The sequence below is a fragment of the Cyclopterus lumpus genome, chromosome 22 (assembly GCF_009769545.1).
Source record: "Cyclopterus lumpus isolate fCycLum1 chromosome 22, fCycLum1.pri, whole genome shotgun sequence".
NCBI classification, from domain to species: Eukaryota; Metazoa; Chordata; class Actinopteri; order Perciformes; family Cyclopteridae; genus Cyclopterus; species Cyclopterus lumpus.
In genome coordinates, this window is record NC_046987.1 from 16,400,098 (window position 1) to 16,415,259 (window position 15,162).

Sequence of the window (15,162 nt, forward strand, 5' to 3'; positions counted from 1 at the left end):
GGGGGAATAAATCAATTGAGAAGTAGTCATTTATGCATAGAACCGTAAAACTCTGTTTTAAGACACTTCCGCAGTGGCTTCACTCGGCGGAAGTTTGCCGCCTGCCACCGATCCGGCTGTGGCTGCATCGACACCACAGGAGAGCCCTCACCTTATCTCCCCCACTGCGGAGTGCTATTAAGTGGGAAGAAACCGGTCCTCTCTCTCGCCCCCTTCTCCTATACGGTCTCCCTCCCCGCTGGTGGTGGAGCGATGGATCGGTCAAGGTGACCCCAGCCGGCCCTCATGCCACCGTCCCTCACACTTACCCACTCTGTGCTGCTTTTCAAATGGGCCAGAGCTGTAGTAATAAAACATGCTAATGTAGTTAATTAGCAGCTAATACAATAACCTCTCCAGACATATTAGGATCACTGGAGAACACATAGTCCTTATAATGTCATGATGTATTACATCATCAGGAAATGTATTATCAAAGGATCAGATTTTATTACACTTTCACTCCATTTAGAGAAACATTTCATTAAATCCTCTTATTCCATTTGCTCATAACTCGCCCATATAAAAACAATACTGCACTAATTTTCTGCAGTTCCCCCGAAACCGCATTAAGCCATAAAATAATTATGATTTTAAAGCAAAGCTAATGAAAGTCTTTGCTGCAGTTTTGAGATGATCAAAATTCTCCCTTGAAACCAATGCTGATCCGACCATATGAGTCTAAAGCAGCTTTTAAATGATGCAAGACTAAAGAGTGAGGAGGAAATCGTACGTTTTAAGGGCTTAGGTCAATAAAATATTGTAGTAGCAATTGTTTTTTATCGGTGGGCTACACGGATACCAATATCAGGCCGATACTGACTCCAAATAGTTGGATTGGGTATCGTGGCAATGCAGGTATCTATGCAATTTAACTCTATGTATAAACTATATACATTATATACTGGAATGTTGATTCCCGTTTAGGTTTTGACCAATTTCTTGCTGCATTTAAAAGGTTTACAGTTAAGATGTTTGTACCATGTTGCTGGTGTGCCAACAGATTAAAAAAATTCGCTACATTTGGATCTATATATTTAGTTATTTGGGAAAGCAATGTTGATCCCAACGTTGCACATAAAAGAATGCCAGTCTCTTCCCCACAGTGAGGCATACAGGCTTTTAACTAAACACTGGTACCTGATCAGTACTCTCTATTGGGACTGGAAAGATCCGATCTGTGCACCCTTGCGAGTCGCCAGTTCCTCCTCTGAGCAGGGTTGCACTTGATGACTTTGCCAACCACGGAGCTATCAGCGTTGCCTCAGCTCCAGATCCACGACGCAAATGAACTAAGGCATGCAGACATGAATGGGAAAAAAAACTGCTTCCTGTGTCAACTGCGTTCTTTATAGCGCGATGAAGACCCTGTAGATTAACCAGAGCGATGCTTTAGGATTCCACGAGAGCTGCCTTCCATCTCCTCCTCTCTCCTGAGAGAAAAGCGCTCGCTGCACCACCGCGCGGAACAAAAGGCTTACTTCTGAGGTGATCAATCCTGAAGTGAAAGGTAAGGAGAGAGGAGTTGAGATGACGAGAGTGAGCAGGAGGCAGCAGTGAAGGTCACTCGCACGGGAGGCTGCATGCATCCTCCGTAGAGAGGAGGCCTTGTTAATGGTTTCTGCCGCATAGTGAAGCTAACAAGAGATTCTTTTCGGGACCTGACAGGATGCGGATTCATCAAAACGTGATTTAAAAAGTATCAGGAGGCCTCTGCAGCACTGGCAGCCCGGCTACCGACCAGCACCATTCCTTCAGAGTATACAGCAAATATGGTTTTATAAGGAAAGATCTTTTATCCGTTATCTTTGTTGTTTTGACCACAGCAGCTGGTCTACAAGGCGCCAGGCTTTTCTTTGCCACCGTCCCAAAAAATCCTTTCAACCGCTCTGAAGTCTATGTAAACCATCCAATTCTCAATGTGATCCTTTTTTTTATTTACTTTTACTTTATCGTCATTTATAGTGTTTTTTCATAAAGGCACACAGGTAATAAAAGTCTTGACATTAATAGTTTTAATGATGTATTATAAGCTGTTTTATAGCTTAGACAGCTCATAATTCATCTCTAATATCTATTTATGCTGCAGTGATATATTCAAGTTTCTCACCAACACTACATTTAACGAGATTACATGAACACATCACGATGACGTTATAATTCACTGTTGGCCCAATACTCATTTTCACCAAACTGGGATTTCGGCGAGCAGAAAGCATAAATGCCGATGTCCTAATAAACATATTTTACTGAATATTGGCGGATAGCGATGTGCGTAAAACTTTATTTCACACTGTGATGGTTAACGGTGAACAGTGCAATTTAATCCGTGGTTCAACGACAACGAGCCCGTTGCACCGCCGCTCGTCTGTGAACGTGCGTGGGTTGGTTGCATTATGTTCTCGCGTCCTTTTGTTCCAGCTCTTGTCATTGCACCTTTTATGTGCGTGCGGATGATCTTTCGGCGTGTGTGTGTGTGTGTGTGTCTGTGTGTGTGTGAACACGTGGCGTCTTTGTCTCTCAGAGTTCCCAAGATGCTCCTAAACCCTGCTAATCTTAATTCCACGGAGATGGTGTGTATAATTAGAGCTTGGATCAGCGCCACTGTCTTATTGCTCCCTATGTACAGGCTGGCTTATGTTCCCAACCCCAGTGCACTGTGGGTGACCCCCGTTCGGCCGAGCAGCAACACCCCCCACCCCTTCCATCATGGCCCTGGTGCAGGGCTTATGATAAGCCCACAAACTCTTGTCAAAACCCTGCTCCTTTTGGATTCCGTTTCATCTCACTTTTACTTTTCTTCTTTCTTTCTTTTATAATCTTCCCGCTGCCGTCTCATCGCCTCCATCATAGTTTACCCTTTGTGATCTCTTTTTTTTCATTTGTGTGCGTTATCCATGGATATCCATGGCAACGCAGAGGGCCGAGTCTCACACTGAAGGTTGCAACTCGGGGGTGAAAGTCACAGGTTTCACATCACAATACAATGTTTATATAGATTCTTTTGACAATAAGATATTTACTGAAATCACAAAGTTTTCCACGATAAGAATTTGATTTTGCGAGGCGCTGCAGACGCCGAATAGTACGAGGAGCGTACAGGCGCGCGGGAGGCCGGTGGTGAGAAAGAGGGAAGGAAGGGGGGGGGGTCGCGGGACGGAGGTGGAAAAGTGAGGAAGAGAGACAAAAAGGACGTAGAGAGAGTGAGGGAAGGATCAAAGCCTTCTCCCTTGTCAGCATTTACAGCGTGCGCCTCCACACCCCAACTCACCGCCGGAGAGATGAATCCAGGGAGAAGCAGCGAGCCGCTAACGTTGCTTCACAGGCGGAGATTTCCTCTCCTTCCTCCCCCCCCCCCCCACCCCTCTCTCCATGATACTCACTCCTTTTCCTTCAGTGATGCTGAAGGATGATTGAGAGCTCTTCCATCGACAGCATTTTCGTCTTAAAAAAAAAAGAAAGCCGCATCAATAAATAAATGGCTTGATGGAGTGCATACTCTCTCTCTGTGTGTGTGTGTGTGTGTGTGTGTGTGTGTGTGTGTGCGTGCATGCATGCATGCAGCCACGTGCGCTGGTAACTGTACCCATGACGTGTTTGTTTGTCTTCTGTGCAGCACTCCATCCCCTTTTCCCAGGGGCCAACTCTTTGAACGCCTTTGTCTTTCTCTCTGCTCCCATTTCTTTCTCTGCACTCTCCCAAGCTTTATTTTTATTTCCCCCCCCCCTTTGCTTGTTTCATTCTTTCGTGTCTCATTTCCTTTTCCATTCTGTTTCTCTCCTGTATCTTGCTGCTTCTTCTTCTAATTTCTTTCCCTCCCTCCCCTCTGTGCGCTTTGCTGACGCACTCGATCTCTTTAGCACACGGCCTTTGAGAGCATCTCTGAATCCACACAATCTGCAACCAATTTTAAAATTGTCATTATTGATAAATGTGTGTGTATCTATATATATCTCTCTATATATATAGAGAGATATATATCTCGTTCTTGAGACCAAATACAGGCACATTGAGGCTTACAGGCGATTGAATACTGCATCCATTACATGAATGTGTAAGTAATCTTTATTACAGTCTGTGATGTTGTGTTTACAGCTTGTTGTGCAGGCTATATAATCATTTTATATTTAAGTGAGCAATTGTTTAAGCTGTGAAATGCTCAGATTTGGAGGTAAATGCCCATCAGGTTCCCACAGTCTGACCAACAGAACAAAAACAACATTAATGCATTAATACTAAAAAAGATTAATAACTTTATTAATCTTGTATTGTGCCTTTTAGTGGATCACAACATGTGGGGTATGAAATCAATCTACAAATGCTCCGGTTAAAAATGTATTAAAACGGATCCGTTGTCTAATGGCCACTTGGTGTGCGGATCAATCTGTTTTAATTCTATATAAGTGTCTTTGATCCAGCACCCATCCGATCAGACACTGGATGTGTGTCTTTTCTTTTTATCGGTTAGAAATGAGACCAAACTTATTTTTTTATGGACGTCAAAGGCTAAAACGAGGCCAGCAGCAGATCAGTACGGCCTGTTTTTTTTAGCCGAGCCGATTGATTTTAAATGCCTTTTGCTACTAAAGCAGTTATTGATCACTCACGGCCTCTACCGAACAGTTAAGGAGTGACGAGTCCGCGATCAATGACGGTATGAAACATTCAATAAATGTTTTATTTATTTGTGAATCACTGCAACTACCAGAGATCCCTGAGCATACATTCCTATACGAGCACAACAAATATCAGGCTGATGGGTCGGGCAGTAAGCAGGATTAGCTGTGGACAGACAGGCGGACATACGCACGCACACGAGTGAACGCATGATCTCCCCACAGGCGATCAGTACATACAACTGAAAATAAATGCACAAAGCTGAAATCCACATTACATTTATTTATTTATATATAATTTTTGTAGTGCTTCTGTGTTCACACTCGTGCTGTTGCATATCATTGTTTATGCATTCATGTCTCTTACGTGCATTTTATTCAAACATGCTAACTTCACCTGCAGGCACATTAGCTTGAGACATTTTCCAATTCCAATTCCGCTCTCTGTGTGAATTCATTAGCATTTATGAAAATGTACACACACGTACATGACTGCTCATGTGCAGGTATCTTCAAACTACCTGCGTGTATGTATGTATGTGTGTGTGTGTGTGTGTGTGCCTGTGCGTGCGTGTGTGTGAACCCGTCTCCATGCACACTTCTTATAATTAGGTTTATTTATGCACAGTTGGCTCTGCCACTGTCAGATATTCACACACACACACTAACTACCCCGCAGAAAAAGAGCCAATTTAAGAAGTAGGCGCCTTGCACTGTAACTCCTCTGGCTTCTGGTTATCTTTGGAGCGCTGAGCGTTTGCTGTAAAGCAGCTGCCTACTCGCAGCACGACGTAATGAGATTTGTGCAAATTGTATCTTCCGTGGGACTCGGTCCAAGACGGCTGAGCTCAGGATTCTCACGGCGCCGTCCCTTGATAGTGGCGTCCCGTCTCTTTCTATCTTCAGTGCTCCTGTACCTCTGGTGTGAAACCTCTGACCCACTGCTCAGTGTCGTCATTAGGGACAGGACTGTACATTTGAGGTCTTCATTTTTTTAAAACTCATCACGTATAACAAAACTGTCTTGTCCAGTTTGTTATCATAAGAAAAGAGACCTATGTTAGGCACCATGTTCTCTTTTGGGGGGTGTCGTGGCCTCTGGATACAGGATCCATGCTGATGTCATGTCACAGACCTCAAAGGTTTTCTTTGGTTCAGACTCAGAAACTCATTTCCAGTAGCAGCAGGCAGTTATTTTACGTGTGAAAGTGTCTTTTAATTCGAAACTAGATTACATTATTGTTATTGTTGTTGTTCTACATTTCTATTTAGGGAAGCTAATCGGGACAGACGAGACGAGAACTTCAAACATTGGGTGACACGACAGGATTAACATGACGGGGCAAAACAAACAAACAAACAGACAAATTAATAACGATTGTTGGGTCTAATGTTGTGGGGTGCATTTCGTAGCGACGGTGCAGGGCAAGAATGTCTTGTAGCGTTCCTGTGGAGCCATAGAGGAGGTTGGTTTTGTAAGAAGAGAAAGAAAAAGACCAAACAAAGCAAAACCAAAAGAGAGAGATGTGCACAGAAACACAATTCAAAATTAAATAAATGATAATGTTGCTTTGTATCTGCAAGATGTGTAAGAGGCAACCGACGGCTAACAAGTTCGCTCACAGCTTTATGGAGTAATAGTAATAAAATTTTATGTTTACAGCTTTTTAACAAATACAATCTAATTCTACCAAGAGACGGATTAAATTATCTTGGAACACATTAAAACATGTCTCTCCCCTTTTAATAAGTGTAGTTTTCTGGTTGTATGTTTTATTCTAATTGTCTATAACAAATTTAATGTTTTAAATTCAGCTTGATGAAACTTGCTGAACTCTGATTGCCCTTGAGCGAGAAACTCCACCGGAGCAGCTTATTGTTCAGAAACACAAACTATCAATTGTGGACAGTTCCAGTGGAAATATTTGTTGTATTGCGAATAAAACGGAAAAGCTGCACATGATTTCAGCCGGGTGTTCCATTTTAAACACAGGTTAACGCCGCGTTAGACAACAGGCCAGGCGGTTTGCAGAGAGGCTGAGGGAGGTGGACTGAATCGTCAAAGTTTGTTTACCGCAACATTCAGATGCTCCTCCATCTGCTCTTTATCCAGTAAATCAATTATGTTGCTTTGTGCTTATCGAGGAGCTCCGATTATGAATGAGGTTGTTGTCTGCATGCAGATTCGCACTTCTTCTTCTTCTTCTTCTTCGGCTCGGCCCGTTGCATCGCTGTGAATGAAGGCGCACAAGGTTAAGTTCGTGATCTCACCTCGGAGTGAAACCCGACTCCCAGAAGGAGCGTCGAGTCCTGTCTTTGGTCGGTCGGCCAGAAAGTCTCAGAATGTATTGGCACTTAACAAGAGTTAATAGGTAGTCGTTTGTGTCGAAGCCAGACTCCAGTGCAAGATGGCAGAGTCCCCGGGGTGCTGTGTGGCGGCACACCCAGCAGTCACCGCACTCGCGGGGGCTTCTTATTGTGGCTCTCGGAGGCTTCACACCGGATGTCTAATCATGACAAATCGGGAACTCGGCACAATGAGTTGCTCGTTTGCGTGTTCATTTGTCACCGCGCGGTTGACTGCTTTGGCGGCAGCGAAAGAGAGCGCATCGCAACGCGGCGCTGGACCGGGCATGTCGGATGCTTCATGCCTGTTTGTTTATTCGTGTACGTGGTAATGAGGCTTTGTGCTTGGATTCATTCATACTTCATGGTCGTTATTGTTCTACTATTATGCACCACATTGTTTTGTGTATTTAAAGTGTCTGGTTGCAGTTTGTCATTTCCTAATCGCCTCAACAGTTCTAATTCTGTATTATTTTATTAAGCACCTTCATGTTTTAACTTGCAAATTTGCAGCAAATTAACTTACTAAAAACATCTTAATATTAATTCAGTCAGTCTCCAAGTGGGTTATGCACCATCTTCTATCAGATGACATTAATGTGGTCGCAGTATGAATCATTTACTGATTCATCTTGTCAATGTGACTAATCCTTTGGTACATAAAATGTTAGGAATAATGATTGCCGTCCCGATTACAAGTAATGTCTGAAAAATTGCTCCAGTATTCTTGTGAAGTGTCAAAAAAAGCACCCTGAAATGAAGTAAGATAAAGGTTATACTCGTATTTGAGAAGAAGATAGACACCAGGGTTCGACAGGCTGTGTTAAATTGTGTTAAATTGCCCATATTGTATTGTTGTTACACATAGTTTACATTTGGACCACCAAATGTAGAGGCTTGATGGCCTGTGCTTCAAATATTATCGCCGCTATTCAGCGCTCTCATTTTTGTCAATTCAATATATAGATGATGTTAGCTTAGCATAAAGACTGCTAACAGAGGGAAGCGGCTAGCCTGGCGCAGTAAAAGGCAACCTCACAGTGATGGCAAGACCCCAAGTTTTTCTTTTTTTGTTGTTTCCTGATCAAACAACATTATATAAAAAGAAAAGTTTGCAACATGTTCAATGGTGAGCTTAAGCGATGCTGGTAGACTGTGCTACCTTTGTGCAGAGCTTCCCACGTATTTGTTTTTTTTATTGCTAAGCTAACCAGCCGCTGGCTGTAGCCCCGTATTTAATGGACATAAAAGACCGCATCGACCTCATTTATTAGTCGGCAAGAATGTGAAAAAGCACATTCCCTCTATGCCAAATCATTTTTAAAAGTAGTGGCTCAGGGAAAATAAAGGTTCATCTCCTCCAGCTGTTATAGAGAGAAACGTTGGGAGATTTGGCGCACAACCGACAGACATGCAGGAAATTAATGAGCTGGCTTGCTCCCCAAAGAGAGCCCGGGACATTAAATTTACACTCTTTTTTTTATTCTATAGAGAAAGAGACTTTCTCGCAAGCTATTTTTGGAACCCTTATGTTATTATAAGGCATTTAATTGAGAGAGAAAAGGCGAACAAGTCAATATACACAATCGAGAGCCTCACAGAAGGATGAAAAACGCTCATCAGAATAATTACAAGCTGTTGCGGCGTCGGCCGGGAGGTCGTGGGCGAGCTTTGACACCCCCGCCCCTTCATGAACATGCATCGACACAGAAATGCTATGTGTGATTTCTACAGTGCTTTCATGTTGAATTGCACTGCTGCCTTTATCCTCTGCCAAAAAAGTGTCTCTAATGAGACAGAGGCCAACGGATCGGGTCAAGCTCCTTTTTTTGACGTTTGTCCACACGTAAAAACTCCTCACACATCACCCACCGCAGCCCCTCTCCATCGTCACTTCCTTTTATGCGCTGAAGCGCTCTGAGATGCAATTTCACACAACTGATCAATTACTGGTAGATGAGGTGGGGTTTTTTCCAACACGTTTGACTCCCTGTTTCTTCTTGCTTGCGCAAAGGTTGCAGGTGTGTTTGTTTCAGTTCGAGGGGCCGCTTGCATTCGGGTCTCGACAGTTGACGGCGGGTCTCTTTTTATAGCACTTTGGCTGCGTTGACGGTCGACGACGCAGGTGCATCGCCTTGTTTACTCTGGTCTCTGTGGCTTACGTTGGCCTTCCCCTCATTGTCTCCTATCCTGTTCTCCTCTCCCTCTGCATCGTTCACCTCATTCGCCTTATTTCGGTGCTTTCTCTCAGCTCCTGTTCCTTCTCCCCTCCCCTCATAATCACCTCCCTCCTCTTCCTCTGGCCAAGGTCCTGGATATAAATCAGAGCAGAATGAGAATCCTTCTGCCTTGTAGGGTTGGAGAAGCTACGTTTTATAGTACATTTACTCGGGTACACTTTAATGGGTACTTTACTGTACAAGTACCATGATATGGTTGTTTATTTTGCACCACAACTTTTAACATGGAAATACTGAGAAATACTTTTCACTCCACTATATTCATCTGACAACTACAAAAGCAAAACAATGTGCTTATAGAACACTTTTTAAAGGTGGCCAACAGGAAGTATAGAAGCTAGAATGAACTGCACCTCTACAAGCTCCACCATTAGGATCCAAGACAAACACACATTGCTAGTCTGGCCTCATTCTTAGTTACTATATAATTTACTTATGTTATAGATTAGTTGTATGCTATTATCAAGGATGTCTTTATGTTGCCAGGTTCATGACCTGGATAATGATCACTTACATTTTTTTTTATGCTTAAAGCTGCAACAATTAATGTATGTTCATTCTTAATTGATCAAATGTCTGTACTTTGATGAGATGAAAAGATCCGCTGCGCAGCCGACAATGAACACCCTGCGTTTATCCGTCACTGACCTTTGCACTCCTCTTCTTCTTCTTCCTCCTTCTCCTTAGCAACTGCTGAGGGAGATGCAACAGATGGCCAGCCGGCCTTTCGCCACCATCAATGTCGCCCTGGAGACGGACGACGAGCCGCCTGACCTGATAGGTGGAAATGTCAAGGTGAGCGCAACCTATTTTCTAAGAGCATTCGACGGCAAACCCCAGAGAGCGACCTTATTTTTTCCGGCGCTGACAACGAAGCTCCATCCATCATCGGTGTCGTCGCTCATCCTCCCTCAAGCGGGAGCTCGGTCTTGTGCCTGTCGACTGCAGTTTGTGATTACAGTCCGCCGTGAGAACGAAAGGGCCGCTTTTTTGGTTCCTAGCGGAACCTTTATACAAAGGGTTGTACCGAGAACCGTCTGTGAAAGGTTCCCCTCAGATCCCACTATGAGAGGTTCTTTCCCTACCAGCTAAAAGGTTGTTCTGGTGAGAGAACACACCAGTGTTGGAGAAGAGTTTTATTCCAATGTTTTGTCCTGTTTTGACAACTGGAGTTAAAATATTACATCGTGGATTCTAAAACTTTCCATTTTTACCCTGAAGAAGATATTTGATCATTTAATAATTTACCAACCTTCTGACATGGGACTTCTTCAAGGTAAAAGAAAAATCCTTTTTGCCCGAAGAAGATTGCCATGTCGACACGTTGGCAAGTTATTAAAAATCTTTTGCATACGATTGAGTATTTTTCCTTCACACTCAATAATACTTGAAGAACTACTTCTTCCAAAGAGGCTTCTCTGGGTGTAAGTCTTGCAAAGAACCTCATCCCTTCAGGAAGAACCCCTTTAGAACCCGTGTGTCTCAGTGTGCATTGATAGATATAGTGCATTGATAGTGCACTTAATGAGGGTCAACGCAGTGTGCATTTAGCTGGGACCGCGCGAAGGCCCCGATGATGATGAAAGGGGGCTGCTGAGTAGCACGGCATATTATAACAGTTAGACAGTTATTGCGGGTAGGCTTTGAATTCTAATGAGAAGGAATCCAGTTAACCCTGGAGTTAAATACATGCAGATGAGAGTAGACTGACACTATACTTAGACGGGAGATAAGATTTTCATGCCGACATTGAGACATTCTTATTTGATCGCCTACTCGCCGACGTTTTTTTTTTTTTTGCTGGCATGAAAATTAAGAACATTAGGGGACACTATAAAAGTCATGATTCATCTCACAAAACGGCCTTGATTTGGCGAGTCGGGCCATCTGTGTTTTTGAATCACTGACGGAGAAATCGAAGGTAGCGAAATCTGTCAATATGGATGTGTGGAACAAAGACTCTAAATTTAGATACTGCTGTTGGGACGGTATTTTATTACACCAGGTCAGAGGGTTCGGTAGTTAAGATTTGAGTCGCAAAAGACCGGACACACTTTTGGTTTTTTGGTATTTTATTCAAGCCACAAAAAACAAAAGGGTAATAATAAACTACACCAAAGTTTCAACATGAGTGAATAAAATAATCATCAAATGACTGAGGAATGCCAAAGTCAGAATGCGTGTCACATTTTAGCCTTTGTGTAATGTTTTGCATTCATTACTTTTAGTGGCCGTTATTGTTGTTTGTCTTGATATAATGCATTTCCATATTGTTCTTTACGAAAAGTTGCTTGCCATACTTCCAATAATGGTCTTGCTGAGGTTTCTATGAAGCTCCTGCCACCACCTCAATGTATGAAGATGAACATTATTTTATTTTTTTTCTGCTCACAGCATTCAAAAACAAACCCTGCTGCTTTTATTGACACTTTTTTTCTTTGGAAGTGTTTAATAAAGAAAACTGTCTTCCCTGAATATAGAGATAGAGAGAGAAGTCATACCGCTTAAATAGTACGAATCTTTTGATGAGGAAACCAGACCCATCAGATTTATACAGTGGAGTAAACAAGACACACTTCCTTGTAACGAGGGAAACACCTGCTGTCTGCTAACAATGAGATTAATGCAGTCAGGGGAAAAGAGGGAGATAAGAACCGTCTGCAAGGTCTCCTTATCAACAATGATGATCTGGATAAAAAACGACTTCTTTGTCCCGACACTTACGGAGATTAAGTGCAAACACAATCCGTCACAGTAATTTGCCACCACAGGTAGAACGCTAGTTCCCATAAAAATGCCAGCTGCTCCAGTTTTTAAAATATATATTTGTTTTCCCATTGCTGTGAGCAGTACAAACGAAACGTCTTTCACCTCCGCCGTATCAGACTGTGGGAGAGGGATATCTCAGACGCCTGGGCAAGTGTGTGTGTGTGTGTGTGTGTGTGTGTGTGTGTGTGTGTGTGTGTGTGTGTGTGTGTGTGTGTGTGTGTGTGTGTGTGTGTGTGTGTGTGTGTGTGTGTGTGTGTGTGTGTGTGTGTGTGTGTGTGTGTGTGTGTGTGTGTGTTAAAATGGAAACGTAGTAGTGTGGGCGTGGCCTGAGGGCTTCTGTTGAATCCCCCTTCTCAATAAAAGTCCCCCCCCCCCCCCCCCCCCCCCCCCCCCCCCCGCTAACAAAGCTCCGCTAATTCAGTGACGGACACATTCTCCCCTAAATTCTTCACACCAAAAGTTTCTTGTTGTTATTGGACAGAAGGAATCCTGATATGTCGTGTTTTTGTCAGCGGTAACTTAACTTGACTGCTTAACGTCGCACTCCTTGGAAAAAGAGGATCTCTCGTGAGGCAGATGATGGAGACCGACGTTTGATTAATCGTCCGGACGGTACCCTCATGCTGTCCAAGCTTAGACCCAAGCCCAGATCAGATGACATTACCCACGATGCAACTCCACCACTGGCAGCTTGATCAGAGATTGGGGTGCGTCCCGCTAATGTAGCCTTGAGAGAACGGCAGCAGTGGTCCGCTGAGCTCACTTCTTTGTTTCATTTTCAAACGCGTAGTCTTCAGCCGCGAGCGACGCCGACTCGACTGACATCACTTAAGGCAATTCATCAGACTTCACACAACTCCCTCTGGAGCCACAAAAATATTTTCACATTTATTTATTTTTAGTCATTCATGCAGTGGCGCTGCCGACCTGTAAACAGACTTTGATGTGTGAAGTTCACAACATCTGATCTCACTCTTTTACCAAGCCACGGGCAGAATTAGCTGCTGAATTAGATTTAAAATGAAATATTTTTATTATAGAGTTCAAGCTCAGTGGCGGCGTCGTCGGTGTAAACACAGCAGAATCGGTTCACCAGATTATGAGTAGCCCTCGAGCCCGCTGAAGTAGCAGGAAGGGGTCGATTTTGAACATAAAGATCAAGCTGAGCTGGAGATGATGGCCGAGAACACTCCACTGAAGAGGAGAGTTTGATGCTCCGGTCCGGGGGGGGGGGTCAGAGGAGGCTGTAGCACATTCAAACGCAGACACCGAGCGCACGCGTTTAGAAAGGAGGAATTGTGCCAAGTTCTAGAAGTTGCAGCCCGCACCTGTGACTGTGCACTTTGTGATGAATGACCTCCGAATGTAGACGTCGTGCAGGATTATAGGGCTGGTTCGCCAGGGTGGCTCGGGGGCCCCCTCGGCTCTGACAGGGGCCATGCATCTCAGGGGGGCTCGGCTCCCCCAACACAAGGTAGACCAGCAGCTAATCAGACCCCCTGCTCCAACAGGAACGAACCCGCTTGCCTCTGTTCTCCATTTCGTCCTGTTTGTTCATGTTCTCGTCTCTGCTTCTATTCTACTCTCTTTTGTTCCCTTTAATATATGTTTTTTTCTCTTTTCTCGGCTCTTCTCTGTTCTTTGCGATTTATTGTTGTGCTTGTCCTCACGCCTCTCCTCATTTCTTCCATTTCTTTACACCTTTCCTATTTTAATTATTTTTCTTTCAGTTTCCTCTCTTCTTTTAGTCCTTTTTTTCATAGTTTCTATTGATCTTCTTTCAATCTTTTATGTTATCTTTTTAATTCATCAACTCTTGTTTGTCTTTTTTGCCCTTCTTCTCACCTGTTGTTTCTTTTCAATTGCTCCCCCGTCTCTGTATAATAGATGTATAATTCCATTCATTTTGTTTTGCCACATTTAATTATCTTGTGTCCTTGTTTTCCTTCTGTTAGTTTCACGTTCTTCCTGCCTCTTCTCTCTTTACTTCTCTTTGTATCTTTTCTCTTCCTCTCGCTCTCGTCTCCTGTCTGACATCCTTACTTTTCTGTGGCGTTCTCCTCTAATTTACGAGCCCGTCAGTGATCCTATCAGCTGTCTGGGCTTTTCTGTCGGGCTTATCTGCTGCTTCTGTTTGTGTGTTCTTCTGCATGTTGTTGTTGTTGTTGTTGTTGTGTGCGTACGTGCGTGTGTGCGTGCGTGGAAATCCGTCTCCATCCACCTCGTCCTCCGTCTTTGCTTTACCTCTACTTCTCCCGCCTCTGCTCTTCTTCTCTTCCATTGTTCCCGGCCTGCTCTCCTCCTCTTCATCAGGGCGGGAGCATCGCGGGAAGCAGAGATCCAATTTAGATCTACCTCCTCAGCTTTCTCCGCCTTCACCAGCTCGAGCGGTGAGCGCACGCTATCCTATCTCCTCCCGGGCTCAGATTGAGCAACTCGGAGCGGGTTCCTCCCCTTGTTTCCCTGCTGCTTTATCAGAAGGCTGCAGTCGTGTATTAAGACCCGCGACCGGAGTGTACGGGGGGGGGGGGGGGGGCCGGGCGCCACACAGCGAGCTGAAGATCATTAAAGTTGTTTATAGCCTCGGTGGGAAGTCCAAACTTGCTCCGCCGATGAGATATATTCACTCGGCGTCTGCCAAATGGAGCTTGCGGCCCCGGCATCACGGGCAGATGATTACCTTTCTCACGCCGTCTGCTCTGGTTTTATTTATAGATATCGTGGCACGCGAGTAAAACCCGGACAGCGAGGAACTAGTCTGGTTTATCATCACATGATTGTGGTGCACAGTTCTCTTCTGTCGAGCTGTCTACCTCCACTCATTATAAATAGTATTAAATTAAAAGCATATTGCTGGTTTAAATAAGAAACAACTATGTGACACTCCATAATTGGCAGAATTACAGGCAAGTTCAAAGATCAAACACCAGAAGAATGCTCAATTATGATGCTTTGTGATGAATAAGTATGTGGTGAAGACTCGTCTCATTAGTACAGAATCTAACAGACGTTTTGTTGAGCTTGCACACGTGTAAGAGGAGTTACGCAGCAAACTGGAGGTGACAGCAGATTATCCGAATGTTTTCCATATGATGTGGAGATGAGGTGTCACACAATTCTACCTTTTAACGTCACACGTTTTTATTTATATC

General features: G+C 43.9%; 1 protein-coding gene across 1 annotated transcript in view; it reads left to right on the plus strand.

The window, feature by feature from the left end:
* atrn (attractin) overlaps positions 1 to 15,162 on the plus strand; it is a 109,846-nt gene that overhangs the window by 83,590 nt on the left and 11,094 nt on the right. Inside the window, exon 27 of the mRNA XM_034525536.1 lies at positions 9,929 to 10,036. Within this exon, the coding sequence (XP_034381427.1) occupies positions 9,929 to 10,036 (108 nt within the window). The remainder of the gene's footprint in view (positions 1 to 9,928; positions 10,037 to 15,162) is intronic.